Source organism: Mus caroli, unplaced genomic scaffold (genome assembly GCF_978045245.1).
Source record: "Mus caroli unplaced genomic scaffold, Mus_caroli_1 scaffold_5, whole genome shotgun sequence".
NCBI classification, from domain to species: Eukaryota; Metazoa; Chordata; class Mammalia; order Rodentia; family Muridae; genus Mus; species Mus caroli.
In genome coordinates, this window is record NW_028227260.1 from 22,416,190 (window position 1) to 22,435,608 (window position 19,419).

At 38.9% G+C, this 19,419-nt stretch overlaps 1 protein-coding gene across 6 annotated transcripts in view; it reads left to right on the forward strand.

Moving 5' to 3' along the window:
• Lrch2 (leucine rich repeats and calponin homology domain containing 2) overlaps positions 1 to 19,419 on the forward strand; it is an 86,862-nt gene that overhangs the window by 12,484 nt on the left and 54,959 nt on the right. For all 6 annotated transcript variants that reach the window (XM_085837979.1, XM_029473654.2, XM_021153736.3 and 3 more), the window contains exon 2: positions 18,834 to 18,978. In XM_085837979.1, coding sequence (XP_085694105.1) covers positions 18,834 to 18,978 — 145 coding nt within the window. The remainder of the gene's footprint in view (positions 1 to 18,833; positions 18,979 to 19,419) is intronic.

Here is a 19,419-nt window from a genome sequence, read left to right on the forward strand (position 1 = left end):
TTTAAGTTTTTAATAAGAAAAGAAAAAATCTCACAATGCAAAATAAATACAAACGCAATGGGATATATATCTCATTCCTAAAAAAAAAAAAATCACTGTGAAGAAATCACATATAAATTCTCAAGATTGGTGACTTTTTGACATATTGAACCATGAGTCAAAGCATGCAGAATTCATGAAAGGCAGAGCAAAGGTGATCTTGAAACAACTTGTTTTTTTTTTTTTTTTTATATGTCAGGGCTAATTTGCCCTCATCACTTTTATTATTTTAACACAAAAGTTTTCATAACATAAAATTCTAGATTTATTCATCTAATTTTCCATAAGAAATATTTAAAAGTATTACTACTCATTTTTATTTTAATTGCATTTCTATATTACCTTGGCAGACTTGACATCTTCATGGTGTTGCTGGTGAGGGTTTTTTTTTTTTTTTTTCCAATTTATTTTTTTTAATTAGGTATTTTCTTCATTTACATTTCAAATGCTATCCCCAAAGTCCCCCAGACCCCCCTCCCACTCCCCTACCCACCCACTCCCACTTCTTGGTCCTGGCATTCCCCTGGTTCTTTTTTTTTTTTTTTAATATTTTTATTACATATTTTCCTCAATTACATTTCCAATGCTATCCCAAAAGTCCTCCATACCCCCCCCCACTTCCCTACCCACCCATTCCCATTCTTTTGGCCCTGGCATTCCCCTATATTGGGGCATATAAAGTTTGCAAGTCCAATGGGCCTCTCTTTCCAGTGATGGCCAACTAGGCCAACTTTCGATACATATGCAGCTAGAGACAAGAGCTCCGGGGTTCTAGTTAGTACATCATGTTGTTCCAACAATAGGGTTGCAGATCCCTTTAGCTCCTTGGGTACTTTCTCTAGCTTCTCCATTGGGAGCCCTGTGATACATCCAATAGCTGACTGTGAGCATCCACTCCTGTGTTTGCTAGGCCCCGGCATCGTCTCACAAGAGACAGCTATATTTGGGTCCTTTCAGCAAAATCTTGCTAGTGTATGCAATGGTGTCAGCGTTTAGAAGCTGATTATGGGACGGATCCCTGGGTACGGCAGTCTCTAAATGGTCCATCCTTTCATCACAGCTACGAACTTTGTCTCTGTAACTCCTTCCCTGGGTGTTTTGTTCCCAATTCTGAGAAGGTGCACAGTGTCCACACTTTGGTCTTCATTCTTCTTGAGTTTCATGCGTTTAGCAAATTGTATCTTAAATCTTGGGTATCCTAAGTTTTGGGCTAATATCCACTTATCAGTGAATACATATTGTGTGAGTTCTTTTGTGATTGTGTTACTTCACTCAAGATGATGCCCTCCAGGTCCATCCATTTGGCTAGGAATTTCATTGGAAGCCTTTTCTAAACTTTTATTGATCTTTTGTGAATTTCACATCATGTACTCAATCCCACCCATCTTCCCATCCATTCATATCCACCTTCCCCCAAAGGAAAACAAAACACACAAATAAAACCCTCCTCACTGTGGAAGCTGCATTGTGTCAGTATCATGGGGTACTGCATGCTAAACTTTTTTGCTCAGATAGCTTTACTTGCAAAAGCTCACTGCAATGAGTCATTGGTCTGGTTTGAGGCCTCTGTATGCTATGCTAGAGTACTTCTCACCAGGACTCCTCTCGCATATCCTGTTTTTGCCCTCTGTCATGGAGATTCTGCAGCTTTGGATCTCTAGGACCAGCCCCTTCAGGCACTGCAACCGTTCATAGATGGGGTGGATGTTGGGGTGGGCCACGTTGGGTGTGGGTGGTAGCCCACCAGCTCTCATGCACCCACACCACCAGAGTCAGCTTTCCATTACTGCCTCATTAGCATACCCAAGGGGCGGGGCCAGCTCTCCTGCTCTCCCGCTCTGCTCTGCTGTCCTGCTCACCTGCTCTTGGGGCTGGCTCACCCTAGCCTCTGCCACCAGGATAAGCTCTATTGTGCTGTCCTAATGGTGCAGGGTTCTCTACCCTGAGTGCCATAGCCAGCGGGGCGTGGGGCTGGCTGTCTTGCCCTCATGACCTTGTGGCCAGCTCTCCTATCTGCTGCAGGTTACTGGGGCGAGAGGGTAAGGCATGGCATCTCTCTTGAGCCCAGACCACCTCATGGCAGAAGAGGGTTCATGTTCTCAGGGAAGCCCACACCCCCGCACCCTATCGCCCACACCCCTGTACCCTCTATTATGCTGCCCAGGTAAAATGTGTGTGTATGGGCAGGGCACTCTCCAGAGTACTGTAGCTGGTGAAGGGCGGAGCCATCTCTCCCCAGTGCCACAACCAGTAAGGGGTGGGGCCAGCCCTGTACTGTCCTTGGACACACACCAACATGGTCCCAGGCAGCAGCTCTCACAAGCGATATCAAGATGATGTTTGGTGGTAACACGGGCCATGGTTATAGACACAGACCTTTGCTGCTGCATTTCCACCAGCCCAGGCATGAACCCTAGTGTCAGGATGGGCTGGGACTTCACCATTGCTTCAGGTAGCAGTGCTGGCTGCTAACATCAGGCTGTTCCTCACAACTTCGAGTTTCCAGTCCCACCTCTTTTTATTGTGCTCAAACCATTCTGCTTGTCTTTCTATCTCATCTCTCCACCACATGCTTGCATACACGGCGAGCAGGCCAAGCAGTGCACAGCATCACACTGAGAACATCATAAATGCATATGATATGTTTTGATCTAATCCTTATTCCCCCATTCCCTCCCAAGGAAGTTGTCTTTTATATCTCCCTACCACCTTTATCTCCCAACTTCATGTACTTTGTTTTAATCCAGAATCAGCTTAGTGCTGTCTGTATACACTTGGGTATAGGACCATCTACTGGAGCATGGGTGACCTCTCAGAGTTTGAATCGCTGAAGAAAACTCACACTGATTTCTGAATTATGGCGCCTTTCATTTCTGTTTCATACCTAGTTGTCCTGAATATAAATTATGGTACAGTATTTAGTAGATATAGTGAGAAAGGGCCTTTTTTGTCTGAGTTTGGAAGGGTAACAGTTTTAGTATTTTCTCAATAGATATAATGTTAACTTTGGTATTTGAGCATAGCATTTATTAGGTATCTCATTTAAGGTTTCCAGTGCCATGAAAAAACACCATGACCAAGGCAACTCTTATAAAAGAAAGCATTTAATTAGGGCTGGCTTACAGTTTTAGAGGTTCAATCCCTTGTAGTCTCATGCAGGGAAGATGGCAGCTTGCAGGCAGACATGGTGCTGAAGAAGTTGAGAGTTCTCTACATGTAGATCTGCAGGCAGTAGGAAGAGAGAGATACACTCGGGCTCTTGAAATCTCAAAGGCCACACCAAATGACACGCTTCGTCCAACAAGACTGAACCTACTCCACAAAGGCCGTTTACCCTAATTCTTCTATGTAGTTCTACTCCTTGATAACTTAAGCATTCTCGTATATGAGCCTATGGGGCCCATTCTTATGCAAACCCCCACATCAGGTTGAAGAAATTCCTTTCTATAACTAGTTTTATAGTATTTTGATTTTTTAAAAGGCATTAGATTTTGTAAAATGCTTTTTTTGTGCAATGAGTTAATCATATTTTTGTTCTTTATTGCATTCATATGGGATATTACACAGATTTATTTTATTAAGGAACTCATCTTGTTTTACTGAACTCCCATGCTTTTATTTAGTCTCAGAGTACGAAACTATGGTTTGCTTTTCAAAAGTATCCAACCACCCATCTTTGCATGTTTCTTGGTCTGTAGTCACTCCCTGTCAGACATTCTGCCTTTTGGTAATCCTCCTTTCTTTTCGTCCTTCACCTGCAGCAGTGATAACTTCAGACCCCTTTTGTAGCAGCTGTGATATTTTATTGCAATTCCTAGCTTTCCTCCATTGGACCATTCAATAACTATCATCTTTGGAGGCAGGGTCTTGTCCTATAACTCAGTCTGATCTAGTACCCACGGCATAGTCCAAGTTGGCCTTAAACTTCCAGTGCTTCAGCTTTGTGAGTGCTAGAATCAAGGATGTGCTACCCCACTGAGCTCTATATAATTTGTTCCTTTGATTTGATCTTCTCCCATACAATACATCCTGAGCGTTGTCTTTCCTCCCTCCACAATTACCAGTGCCCCACTCCCCAATTCTCCTAGATCCATTGCTCCCTCTGTTTGCCTTCAGAAAAGAACAGGCCTCCCAGTGATATCACCCTAACATGCCATAAGATGACATAAGAGTGAGCATAAACCCTCATGTCAAGGCCCAGTAAGAGGAAAGGGGTCCTAAAGCATAGGTAAAAAAGTCAGAGACACCCTCGCTCCCACGAACCTCCCAAGCTAACCAAGCACAGCATGTATGCTGAGGACATAGGGCAGGCCCACTCAGGCTCTGTGATTTCTGCTTCAGTCTCTGGGAGCCCCTATGAGCCGTGTGTAGTTGATTGTGTAAGTCATTTTCTCCTCGTGTCCTCTTGCTGCTACACTGCTTTCCATAGAGTTCCCTGAGCTTTACCCAATGTTTGATAATAAGTTTCTGTACCTGCTTCTGTCAGCTGCTGGAGGAATCCATTCTGATGGTGACTGGGCTAGGCACTAATTTATGAGTATAGCACAGTATCCCTGGGAATCATTTCACTGACTTTTTGTTGTTGTTGTTGTTGTTGTTGTTGTTAGTTGTGTTTGGTTCTACCTTCTTTGAGCCATTACAATTCTGGATCCTGATCATCTAGGCAGTGTTAGGCATAGGCTCCTTCTTGTGGCTTGGGCCTCCATTTAGACAGTCACTGGTTGACCATGCCCATAAATTCTGAGCCACAATTGCCCCAGTATATCTTGCAGGCAAGACAGAGGTCCTGAAGGTTTTGTGGCTAGGTTGATGTTGCAGTCCGATCACTGGGAGCCTTGCCTGGCTGTAGAAGATGGCCAGTTTCAGGCTCAGTATCCTCCATTGCTAGGAGTTCTCGCTGGGGTCACCCTCAAAGATTCCAGGAAAATACTATGTATATATTTTTTAAACTGAAAAAGAAAAACTAACAGGAGCCGGGCGTGGTGGCGCACGCCTTTAATCCCAGCACTCGGGAGGCAGAGGCAGGCGGATTTCTGAGTTCGAGGCCAGCCTGGTCTACAAAGTGAGTTCCAGGACAGCCAGGGCTATACAGAAAAACCCTGTCTCGAAAAACAAAAAAAAAAAACAAAAAAAAAAAAAACAAAAAAAGGAACATAATAAAGTTCTACAACACAAACACTTTAAAAAAAAAAAAAAAAAAAAAAAAAAGAAAAACTAACAGGAGGATTTCTCTGGAGATAGCAAAGTCCTTGCCATGGAAGCATGGGGACCTGAGTTTGGATCCCCAGGGCTCATGTAAACCTGGCTGGGGTTTACTGCAAATCTGCAGTTCTGAAACTCTTAGGTGAGATGGGAGATAGAGACAAGAGAATTCCCAGGAGCTTGTAGGTCTGATACCCTATGGTAAGCCACAGGGACTACAAGTGATCGAGTCTCAAAAGTGTGCCACAATACCTGTGATTGTCCTGTGACCTGCTCACACATGCATTGTGACAAATGTGTGCCTGAACTCACATGGAAATACAGACACACATACACACACTACAAAAACAAAACAAAAATAAAAACAGAAAAAAAAGTGCTAGAAAGAAAAAACACGTATTATTGCTCCATAAACATAAATATCAAATTTTAAGAGTTTAGAGATGTGTTATTGTTTTTAAATGTTCTATTTTTGGTTTTTACATTTTCCTATATTGCACAATGGGATGTTCTTTTAAAAAGGAATTAGTTTATTGAAAATATTTAGGTTAATTATTCAGTATAATTGATTTAAGTTATATATTGGAGATGGTAGATCTTCACTGCACTCATGGCAAGGTGGGGCAGTAAACCAAGGCAAAACAGACAATTAGAGCACATTAACCAACTATTTTAAATTTTCTAACTCCTTTAAAAAATCCCATTGTCCAATATAAAAATATGTAAAAACCAAAAAAAACATATATAAAGAACAACTTATTTCCAAACTGTTAAAATATTTTGTCATATTTTGATTATTCATGATATTTAATTAAATAGTAAAGATGGCACTGAAAATAGTAAAGTGTAATGTAGTAGGAGGCCGGCTGGTGGCCTACATGAACTGGGTATTTCTGGAAGGCAGGCTGGGGCTGAAAGAGAGACTAGATGGCGAGAAAAGAAAGAAGCCAAGACAAATTTTTCTCTGATCAAGGCCCTCGAGTTTACAAAGAGACTGTGCTTATAAGGGGGAAGGCTCATCGCCCCCACCCCCAGTCCATTCTTGGTGCCTGGAGCCAGCCTGTAGGCAAAGTGCAGGATAGGATGTGTCTCCAGAATGTCTCAAGGGTCTCTCAGCAGGTAGCAGAGTCTCTGGAGAAGAGCAGCAGTCAGTCAGAAGGCTACACCCCAGGTGATCTCATATTCAGTGGCAGCAAAGTCTGAATCAGCCTGCTTCAAGGCTGGGGGAGGCTACAGTGTAAGAAATTCAACCTTTTGTTTGTTTGTTTTGTTTTGAGTCAGTGTCTTATGGTATAGCCTGGACTGCCTAGAAACTCATTCTATGGCACAAGCTATCTTCAAATGCACAGCAGTCCTTCTGCTTCAGCCTCCCAAATGGGAGGATTATAATTATGAGCCACTAACACTGGCTAGGTCACAGACTCAGTGTTCAAAGTCATAATTACATTGACATGAGGACCAGGAAAACCTGAGACAAGTGAGCACTTGTGATTTGTTTTAGAATTATTTCCTGTTTTCTTGTAGCATGCTGAGCTCTGCTTTTCTCTTCCTGCTTTGGCCAGAGGCCCCTTCTTGCTGTTGAGTGCAGTTCAGATCTATAGTCTCTAAGCTACAGTTATCATCTGCAGGCAGAGTGAGAGTAGAGGTGCTCCCGAATAACAGCTCTGTGTGTTTGTGGCTTCTTTTCCTGCTTCATCAAAACCTAATGACTGAGGTTTACTCACCTTTCTTTATGTAATTCTGCTGTTGTCATGAATTTCATGTTTCGTTTGTTCTATAAATATAGGAATCAAGGCAACAGAGAAGATTTCTTAATATTGGTGGCCCTGAGTTACAGAGGTTTATATCCTGGTCTTTTAAAGACTACCTGTCTCATTTAGGTCTAAGCACAGAGAACTAGAGGCTTATGGCTAAAAGTGTCAAAGCTCAACATTTATTGCTCTAGATTTTGGAGGCATAGGCTTATTGTCCAGGTTGTAGAGACTCAAAACCAGTGGCTAAAGTTATAGATTATGAGTATGGGTATCTGAAATTTTGGAACTTCATTACTCAGTGGCTTGTTCAAACTCTTCTAGCAACCAGAGATTTCAGTTCTTGAAGTTCAGCTCCTGTCTTTGACTCTCCACAGTTTCTTATCTTCTCTATGCTCAACTTATCTGCCTCTGCTTCTTGGCCATTCCTTACTTTCTCAATACATCCATTATTCTTAGCGTCTTGCAAGTTTAGCCTTTGGTTTCTCTCTGGAAATCTTCAACTGTCGCCGAGTACTACATCTCTGAACTTTAAAGCATCCAGCTCAGAAAGCTTTGCCTATGATAAGGACCATTTATGGAAAACACCCAGCATTTTTTAGGATCTTAACTGAGGTTTGAATGGGGTATATCATAAGAAAAGCCTTGGGCCTGACCCTACAAGATTGAAAAACTGCTTGCTTATATAGCTAGGGCATGGATGTGGTGTACGTGTGGTTCAACTGTAATTATGTAAGCCACAGCATGGTTTCCCAGACCCAGTTCCTAAGCTCACATAAAGACTGATCAGAAGCCTTATATAGGAAGTAATGAGAAGCTCTTTGCTGATTCATTGGCTAGGCAGCCATGGTAGGTTCTGAGTGAGAATAACATCAGTGTGAGCAGGGTCATCTAGAGTGTAACCAGATTGTCCTGTGCAGAGTCTGTTTTCAATCATCCAGATGACTTCCCACTCCTATAAGCTTTTGTCCTTTTGAATGAACTAAGTAACAGATTATTGACTGAGTTGGGCCCCAGCTGAGATGCCTCTGCAGTCCTTTTCGCCTAGAAAATTTAGGAGGGATATGGTGCTATGGAGTGATGTTTGGTGGGAAAGACTACAAATGAATTGGTTGTCTTATATTGGAGCTGGATATTAACACAAGAAAAGAAGGAAGATCTTAAGCAGGGGCTTTCCCAAATAAGTTTAGGCTGTTTTAGAATCCATGGAGAAGAAATAGTAAGTGAGTTGTTGATAATATTGGCTGTCAGGATTAGTTTAGATGAAAGTAAAACGTTTTTGAGATACAGGTGGCAGTGGAGTGTTGAATCAAACTTTGTTAATATCTAAAATAGTGAAATGTTTTATGAATAATATTATTGAAGAGAGTGTGTGGGTTGGTGATAGGATTAGGACAGCAGAAAGGTCACCAATAACCCTAAGATCTTAAGAACGACCTGGCCTTGAGACAGGGACAATGGGAATTTTATACAGAAATTCAGTTGGGGCTAAAGAAAGTAACATTTAGGAATTTGTAGTAATTGTTAAGAGTGTTCTCAAGGCTTTGAAACTTATATGGGGAATTGGATAAGTCTTTAAAGTTGATGAAAATGGAAGTAATATGTGAGACTCTGCCTGAGTTTGACGTGTTCCAAGTAGACAGGAACAGCTGACTAGTTATGAAATGGAAGATATTGGAGAGCAGAAACTATGGATGGTCTTCGTGAACTTCTGTTGTTTAGGGGACCATGTTTGAGGTTAAATAGAGTGCAGAAGTAGTTTGGTCCCCAGTTTGTATATAACATGTTTTTCCTAATAAATCAAGGAAGTCCAGATTAGGAAGTCATGACTTAAGTACTGTTCTCCAAGAAAACAGGATGAAAGAGGAATGGCCATTGGTTGGAAAATGCCATTGACTTCAACTATAAAGATAGAAACCAGAATGACACACCTTGAAAATTCATGGTCTGCATCTAAGATAAAATGATACCCTTATTTGGATAGTGAACACTACACTGGGCTTAAGCAATCCAGTAATCTAAGATAGGGTTTGTTTTGACCCTGGCTTATTTTAGTCAGTCTACTGCAGGAAGCCCAAAAGATCCTTCCTTGTAGAAACATCACCCCCCTTGAGCCTTAGGTTAGACTTTGGTTGAGCTGAGACACTCTCTTCGTGTGTGTGTGTGTGTGTGTGTGTGTGTGTGTGTTAGAAAGAGAGAAAGAGACAGAGACACAGAGACAGAGACAGAGAATGTTGTTCTTCCTGTGTCTGGCCTGTTTACAAGTTTTTCTCGATAGACTAGGTGGGAGCCTCTTTTGGGAGGCAAAATTGATTGCAATGGCCAGCAGACTGTACCTAAAACAGAAACTAAGGGACACCTCTCAAAGGCCCAACTAATAGTGAGGCAAGGGGTTGACAGACTTGTCTTTTCATCTTGGATCTTAAGGACTTAATCTTTTCCTTTCTCTCTTATGAGCTTGCTGATTGTTAAATCTCCAAAAAACTGTCTGAGATTTCATTCTGTGCAGACATTTCTAGTATTAACTAATGTATTTCTAATACCCTGTGTTGACAGAGGGATAGAGTGCATCACCAGGATTAATATCCCTTCAGGAATATCTGGATGAAAACTGGGTGTTTTGAAGAGTTTCTGAAGGGTGGGTGAGAAAAAAGGGCAAGCTTTTCATTTGGATGAAACAGGACTTCTCTAATTTGATCATTATTAATTGATCATGACAAATCCTATCTTCTATCAGGCAAGGAGGCATATAGTCTCCTTTAGCATTATTTGGAGAAGTGGGCTAGTAGTACTATGTCAGGCCACACCTTTTAATTGCATTGTCTCCAGTGGCCTAGCTCTATGAAGCTTACATTATTAGCATATATTAGCATATATTGTTGCTTTAGCACAAATGTGATATTACTCTTTTGTAGTGACACATGTTGCAACTATATATATATATATATATATATATATATATATATATATATAAAACTAAGAACTTATTATTATTATTAGGTTATTAAGAACTCAAATTCTTTTGTAACTTGTGAAAGAATTGTAGAACTTGGCTCTTAATTTGCTTTCTGTTTGAGAAAGAACATAAAGACACACAAGTTTGGACAATGCCTTTGCCTCCAGGTACTTAGAACAACAGGCACTTCCAAACCCAGTAGCCTGAAAGCAGTGGCCAGAGTGGGTATGGAGCTAGGAGGGTGGAATGGTCTTTAGTGAGGGGTCAGAAGGGGTTTAGAATTAAAATGCAGTGGATACATCTGATCAGCATACTCATCGTAAGAGTGCTAGTCAGTAGGAGTTGAAGGGGGAAGGGAGATGAATTGAGGAGAAAGAAGGGGCATGCCTGCAAGTAGGGCACTTACTAATGTAAGTGAGCAAGTTTGAAGAAGTCCTGAATAAGAGAACACAAGGCCAATTTCCACCCAAGTGGTAGCATACATGGAATTGGAAGAAGACACTGTGATTAAGAGAACAATTTTCAGGCCAGACTTCCTAGGCATCAAGGTTGAATAAAGGTCATGTTATACTACAAGAGAACACTTAAAGGTCCTAGATTCTTGGAGACTCCAGAATAGCATACCCAGTCCTTGAGAGTCTGTGTAAGGGGCTACAAAGATTCATTCTAAGAACATTAAGACAGTGTCCCTAGTGGTAATTAATTCACTGAAAGATTGGGCAAAACTAGTGCTAGGACTTTTGCTAAATGAGAAACAAAAGGGAACAGCCTGTCTGAGATAGTATGAAATATTTTCTTTCTTGCCTAAAGTGTTACCCATCATTTATTTATTCTCAATACTTATGAATGTCTATTTATGAATGTCTTCATTAACTGTTTACTACTGCATATACAAGCTTCTCTGACCAATATTGAGAGTAGCACTAATTTAATGATAGAAACATAGGTATTTTGATGGCAACTTCATACAGTGTCCATTCAGCTAAACAACAGTAGAAAGTTCCCCTCTAGAGCCTATGATATTTGCCATCTGTGGGCTATTGAACAGGTTTACAGTACCAGGTATGGATCCCCCTCTTGTGAATTGGGCCTCAAATCCAATCAGAAAGCAATTGGTCACCCAATAACAAACTTGTTGTCATTTTACAAGTGAATATATTTTGCTTAATATGTTGGTATTATAGCTTGCAGGGCTTACAGTTGATTAAGACCATTCATGACTTTTCCTTCCCTCACAGCCTGCATAGAACCTTCTAGTGCTGTGAAATCTAACTCACAAGTAGGGAAGTTCCGGCTCAGATCTAGCCTCATTTCTCTATGTTCTGCAAACAAAGTGTATAGTATCTTCAGCAATAGGGTGTCACCATGTAGTTATGGTAGGTTACCAAAGAGCAATCGGAACAGTTTGTGTTGTTTTTTGGGAGAAGGAACAACTTTTGGATCCTCCTTGTCCAACAACTCTTAAGGGGACATCCCATACCTGAAACTTGTTTTTTTTATTTAATAACTTATGACTTCTGGTACCTCAGTTTAAATTATTTAAAAATTTGTTTCAATATGTTATATGAATGCTGACCATTGATAATATTTTAATTTGTGATATAATCAATGGAGGTGTGGTGCTATTTTTATTAATGTGCATTAATTATTGCTTTTTAATATACCCATACTTTTCTTCAGATGAGTCTAAGCCAGGAAACCATTTGTTAGTGATTTATTTCTTCATGTGATACTTTGAAAATCCTTCCCCATTCTAAAATTGCACAGTGCTTTTCATGTTCATCTTCTCTTTTCATGTTTATTTTACTTTAGAAGTTTGTGATGAAGTTATATGGTTTGCCTTTAAAAATAAAAAGTTAAGTCAACAGTCACTTCATAAATAACACGACAATGGTTCAAGATGCCAAATTCACAGTCTGTACAATTTACATGGGTTGAAGGGTAGGGCCATTCTTAAACATCACTTTGATGTTGGTGCCATTACTCTGATTCATTAGGCATTAATTCTTGGTGAAACTGAAGAATGTTGCTGAAATTCTTAGAGACAGCTCTGCATGTAGACTCTCTCTCGACTTTTAATAAAGCCTTGGCCTTCCATGTGCCTTAACTGATGCACGATTCACAGTCTTTTCCTCATAGAGCATGGATGTAATCTGCCCCTCTGGTTAACAGCTGTGGTTTCTTCTTGCAGCATCTGCCTTTGTCGGCACCCTTGTGTTGCGGCCTGCCCGCAGTCCACAACACGAACGGTTCAACTGAGAATGGCAGTTCGAGCTGAAAAGAGAGGAATCTAGACGGGGCGGAAGAAAGAATGGAGCTAAGACAACATTCTGATCAAAGCTCAATTTTACTATTTTCAGACACTCAGTTATAAAGGAAGGGGGAGGGAACCCAATTTCCCGCCAAGTAACTCAGGGTCCAGTAGCAGGACGAACACGTGTGTGCCTCCAGGCAGCAAAGGCAGGGTCCAGCAGTAGGCGTGGCAGGACGAATGAGCAGGTAGCTCCACCCTTGAGCAAGCAGGTTCCAGGCTGGGGGAAGGGAGGCCACACCCTTGCTTTTCAGCATGCCTGTGGCAGCACGAGTCTTCCATCACTGTTGATTGTTGAAAAGTGAAATCTAGATGCTTCATGTTGATTCTACTAAATGTTGGCTTTACAGCAACTTTTCTGCATTTTCATCAAATATCTATAAGCTACTCCTTTCCCTCCACTATACTATAGTTCACACTTTATTTAATCATGGAATAGCTTAGAAGTTCTCTATCTCATGCATCCTGATGAATCAACAAGGCTTAGACTATATAAACTGTTTGTTATTTCCTCATGAATGGCAGCCCGACACCCTTCTAGAGAATACTGAATGAAGAAATCACTTGTCTTTGGAGATGGCTTGTGTTGGAAAACAGATACCAGAGCCATGGGGTTGTCAGTTCCCATCAGGCTCCAGCATCAGAATCTCTAATTCTTCAAAGACATCAATAGACAGCTGCCTCATGTTTTCTCACTGGGTGTTGTTTCTAGTTCTGACCATTCTTTCTGATGGAAAAATAGATAAGGAAGTATTAAAATGTGAGAGCATATTAACCAGAGTTATTCAACACAACTTGAATTGAGTAATGGCAGTTTCTGAAAAGTTGTAAAAATGTGTTTTTAATTTTCATGTTAGAAAATAAAACAACTTGTTCATTTTTATGTACTCTCCAATAGGATAAATTTGTTATATATAGTCCATGTCATAAAAACAAACACAATGGTCTAACTTGTATTATTTTTGCTTATTATCTATACAAACCTTATTTTTCATTTATTGTGCACAAATTGATGAATTATCTTTTATTCCTATTGTTTATATCTTCTGAGATTTTAGGTTGTTAGAGAATATCTACTCATTTTTAGCAAACTAATAATGATGGCTTAAATGATGTTGGAAGTCTCTTACAAAATCAGAAGTTTGTTCTGATGTAGTCTACTGTTTTCTTTTAAGTAGTTTACAGTTCTGTGACATTTAAATTATACCTTCAGAAACTTTACCCTAAGAATGATGGCATATGGGACAGTTTGAAGACCTTTATAAAAGTTACAATTTTAGTTGAAATAAGTGAAGATGATTCTTTTCTATTTCTTCAGTCACTGAAATTGTACTAATGTTAGCTTATCTGATACCATCTGATGCTAGAGTTGGACATGAATTGGTATTGCCTGTAGTTCATGTCTGAGCTTCCCTTAACATGTACTTCTTCACCCCTAGATAATATTTAATGAATTCAATTAGATGAATGACAGCAAGTCTATTAAAGATTCTACCTGCAAAATAGGAAAATAAGTTTTCGAAGGTGATTATCACAATCTTCTTATGTGGCTACATAGGATTTGACACTTAACAATAGCTAGATATCAATTTGCACAATTGTGGTTATGCTCTGACCATTTTTCCCCTTGATACTGGGGATGGAATCCAGAGGCTCATGCCTGCCAGACAATCATTCTGCTCTTGTCCTACATTCCCAGTTTATAAGCTGTAACTTCTAAGCCTTGCTGGACTGTGGAAAGACAAGGAGCTGAAGGGGTCTGCAACCCTATAGGTGGAACAACAATATGAACTAACCAGTACCCCCAGAGCTCGTGTCTCTAGCTGCATATGTAGCAGAAGATGGCCTACTCAGCCATCAATGGAAGGAGGGGCCCTTGGTCTTTCAAACTTTATATGCCTCAGTATAGGGGAATGCCAGGGCCAAGAAGTGGGAGTGGGTAGGTAGGGGAGCAGGGCGGGGGGCGGGGAGGGTATAGGGAACTTTCGGGATAGCATTTGAAATTTGAAATGTATATAAAGAAAAAGTTGTCAACTAGAAACAGTGCTCAAAAGAGGGTCAAAAATGTTTTAAATGAGCATATATATAATTTGCAACAGGCCATGGTAGTTTAAGACATTATATCTAAAGAAAGGAAGATGGTTAAAACATTTATAATGATATAACTTTAGGAATCATTTAAATTACTGTATCATTTTCATAATGTTAATGATCTTTCTCACCTAGCAAGAACTAAGCTTTCAAATAATGCATAGGGTACATAATGTGTAATATATTAAAAAAAAAACTTCCTGTCAAAAAAAAAAAAACAAAAAAGAAAAGAGAAAAAAAAGATACTATTTGGAGACAGTTCTCAGTAGGCTTTTATGTTTCCATATCTCTTCATTGTGAAGCACTGTTTTGTGTGTCAGATTCTCTTTTCAAGGATGTTTGTATGGTGAGCAGCCTTGTAAGATGAGCATAACTGCTTCTTTCAATAGCAAAGATCAGACGGGCTTGCATCCTTGGAAGAATTCTGTTGTGTCTCTAGGGTAATGTACTACCACACTGTCCAGTAAAATAAGAATACATTCCTTAAGACACAGGGAAGGCATGCTTACTGCTATAAACGATGTGGGTATTCTCTTATCACATTCCTCTTATAATAAGATGTACCACAATATACACACCTACATTGGCTCAGTAGGATTTTAAAGGCGAGTGGAACAAATATGAATATTTTCTTCATTTCACGTTGCTGGCTGTGAGTTCTAAAGTCTTTTATTTTTTCATACAGGAGTCTCATGCCTTGTTCTAGCTTCCATACACAGCTTTAAGCTAACATGTACTCTTACAAGTAGCATAACATTTCAGACTCTTTGTAGTCCCTTCAATAAACTCAATGGTTCTGTGTATTGTGCCTTTAGAATAAATTGGTTTACTTAGTTTTCTTTAATCCTTATTTAATGAATTGATTAAGAATATTGAAACACTAATAAAGGCCCATTCATTTTAGGAGCTAACAAGGCTGTATCTTATCTCAGTGCAAACAATTGTGTATTGATAAAATTAAGAACAGCTGAGGGGTTATAATACTGTTGATTACTTTCTGGGCCCGAATTTGGGACTTAAGTAATATTTCTGTTCAGTTTCCTGTTATAGGAATCAGTCTTTGGTGTGTATATGTTTAGAAGAGTTACTGTTTCTCTGACCTTTATTTGTGGTTGGAATCAGAATACTTGAAATGTGAGACAGGAGGTCCTATTAGTGGGAGGAGAGGAAAATTACATAGAGATTATGGGCTTTGAAGTTGATTTGAGTTCAAAAGCCCAGTGCTGTCATTTTTTTCCTGTATTGGTCATGTCATTCAATCTGTCTTTGCTTCATATGTATAATAAGGAATGGTAGCTACTGCATAGAATTAGCATAAGGATTAGAGATAATCTATGACCAGTGCATGGATTCTGATGTAATTTATGGTGTGTGTGTGTGTCAGTCTTACTGATATGAATTTTGAATTCTGACTTTAAGTAATTTATACATTAATTTATGTATTAATCTTATGTTCCTTTAGGCAGAAAATTCTTTCTTTCGTTCTTCCTCCTGCCTACCTTTCTGCTGTCTCATGCCATTGTGTTGTTTGGGTTTTACTCTAAATCATATGAGCTGAAGATCTATGATTATATGATGCTATCTGATGATGATGAAGATATGCTCCAACAATTTACATAAATATTAGACATTTTACTAGAGAGAAACATGGTCTGGGCTTCATATATTAGTAAGGTACTGTGGTAGTCTGTACCACTGGATAGCAGTAGACTAAAAATTACTCATTTCTTTTATTTTACAGTTTGGTAGTTTGTATACTTCCACTAAAAATATCAGACTATAAGTAGCACAATTAGTGTGGTAATTTCTGAAAATCTTTTTCTGTACTTTGGCAAAACTGCTGCTGATGGACCAGGCAATACGTTGGGCAGCAGATGGACCCATCTGTGATGCTTATGGTTGCAGCTTGGAAGATGGCTAACAGACTTCCATTCCATCTGACTTCCTCCTCCTTTCCCCAATTTTCTTGGTCTTTGAAGCTAACAGTTATACAGGACGCCATTTCGATTAGATTATTTCAGAGGCTCGATTAGCATCTCTAAAAGGCTGTCAGCGTTTTGTAAAGAGTGTCTTGTAGGAAGGCAGGAAACAGTAAACTGCAATCTGTCTGCTGACTTACAGCCAGTAATGGTTGATATGGCTTATGTTTAGAAACGAGACAAAGGAAAAGCTGGGTACTTGTTATAATGTGATAATGCCTAAGGATATTAATTAAATGAAGTGTCACCTTGAGGCACAAGAAAAAAATACATAGCTATGCGTTTTTTATTATATGTGCTGCCAGATACCACAGTACGTAGCTATTAAACATTTTTAAAGGCTTTTTACCCAATAATTATAGTAAATGATTAATGTGAGATCTGTTTGTTTCCTGTGGCTTCTATAAAAATTATCATAAACTTAGTGGTTCACTGTAGTAGAACCTGAGTCTGCTATAGTTTGGAGATCAAAAGTCTGAAGTGAGTTTTATGAGATGAAAAATCAAGGTTTCAGTGAGGCCCTCTAGGAGGCTGGAGGGGACATTCCATGTCTTGTTTTCTAGCTTTAGGTGGCTTCTGAAACTATCTGCACATATTACTCCAATGTTGACTTCTCTCTTTATGTGGTTTTTCTCTTCAGTGTATCTGTCTAGTTTCCTTCTGTCTTTCCCCTTTTCCATTTCTGTGAGAAGTAGTGTCAATATGTAGTTCAGGCTGTCTCAAATGTGTACCATTGGTCTCTGCTTGCTCTTCCTTTTTCCTTACAAAGACATTTAATCAAGTATAGGGCCCACCTAGATGATCTAAGATATGTCATTGTGGCAAGATTCTTAATTATATTTGCAAAATACTTACCTTTTAAGGTAATGCAGGTTCTGGTAATTAGACTTGATTAGGTGTGAGGACTACCATTCAGTCCACAAAAGAAAGATGATTTTTAATGATGAAATGATGAACATCTTTATAATTGTCTTTTCTCAAGTCCTTACTGCTCCCTTAGGAGGTACCTTTTGAAACTGTTTTGAAATGAATCTCAACAAGGAATATATATTAACAGTTTATATTCTTGGTTTTGATGAAAAATTTATTTTTCTGTTTATGTATTTATATTTTTACTGGAACTATGTTGAAACACCAACTTTATGGGTATTTCTTGAAAATCATATGTGCATTATTGTGTTATTCTAGTTCCCTGAGTATTAATGATGATTAAATAATTTTTACTGTTCTAAGACTCTTTTATTAGGTAAATAACCCAAGATAAAATTTTAAAATCAGTTTAGTTTTATGTATTTCATCTCTGTAAGTCAGTCTTTACTACTTTCAAGGTAAACATGACATGTTGTTAAGTGTGAAATAGTTCACAGAATTAAGACCTAAACTATTTTGTGTTATTTCTGTGTTTCCTTAGTGGTTTAGTATTGTTTTGGCAGTGTTATTTTCTCATCCAGTGCTTAGAAAGGATGTTTATACTCATTTACAATAGAAAACACACTAGAACTAGATTTCCTTAATTAGGGCCTATGCCATAGTTAGGGTCTTAAAATAATTACCTTAGCTTTGTAATAATTTCATTCAGTTAGAATAATCCTGTAATTTTAACTGTCTTTTAGTAACAGCAATTCATTCAGATAATAATTTATGAATATAAATGTAATTAAAATCCAGAGAGGCTTATAGTATTACTTTGTAATTTAATATCTTTTGAAAGAAAACAAACAAAATACATCATTTAAAATGCTATTACATTATGTAAAATAATGTGTTGCTATCATTTAAATTATTTCTTTTTTGTATGACATATTCATTTTTCATTATTTAATCCTTTTTTACAGTTCAATCTTCATCCTCCTCCTAGTCTGACCCCCTACTGCTCCCCGTGCTACACCTCCTTCCCCAAGCCCAATCCCCCTACGCACCCCTGTCTCCAAGAGGATGTCCCCAAGTCCAACCCCACCCCACCAGACCTTCCCACTCTCTGGGGCCTCAAGGGTTAGGTGCATCTTCTCTCACTGAAGCTAGACCAGGCAGTCTTCTACCGTGTTTGGGACTTCATATCAGTTGGTGTATGCTGCCTGGTTGGTGGCTTAGTGTCCGTGAGACACTGGGTGGGTGTCCTCAGAGTTTCGGGGGTCCAGGTTAATTGAGACTGCTGGTCTTCTTACAGGGTTGCCCTCCTCAGATAGTCCTTGGGAAGACCAACATTCGTTATTCAGGTGAAGAAAAAAAAAAGAGTTAAAGAAACCAAGAGGTGATTGAGATTAGTAGACATTCAGAAAGGTCAAGGAATGAAAATGTTTCCAGATAGATGGAGAGGTTAGGTGTGGGTTGAAAAATCCATAGTAAATTTAGTTGTATAGTGGATTTGTATAAATCTGGCCATGAAGGAAGAAGAAAGAGACTGAAAGTAATGAGGACTCGGGGGATGGTTAGGGATGCATTTTTATTGTTACTATATATCTAGGTGTTTACTTGTTACTCAAACATTGTTTTTATTTTTTCAGATCTTTCCAGAAATCGTTTTACAGAAATTCCTTCAGATGTGTGGCTATTCGCACCACTTGAAACATTAAACCTATATCATAATTGCATCAAAACCATTCCTGAAGCCATTAAGAATTTGCAGATGTTAACATACCTTAACATCAGGTAAGCAAGCATACTTTTAAAAATAAATCTTGAAGGTGCTGAAAATTTAGCTCAGCAGTTAAGAAAATAGCCTTCTTGTTTCAGAGGAAGAGAGTGTGGTTTCCAGAACCCATATGTTGACTCATAACCATCTTTAAGACCAGTTTCGGAGGCTCCAATGATTTCTGACCTCATCAGGCATCAAGAATACACATGATACACATACGTGAATGCAGGGAAAATACTCATATCATCAACAACAAAACTAACAATAAAGCAAATATGATGCATTTTATTATATTTAATAACATAAATATTGCATACTAGATTAGCTATAATACAAAATATATTTTTCTATATTAAAATATTATATATTATATAGTAGTATAATATGTAATATACTAAAATATGTCATGTAAATATAATTTATTAATGTATTATTATTTAATAAGTAATTAAAAC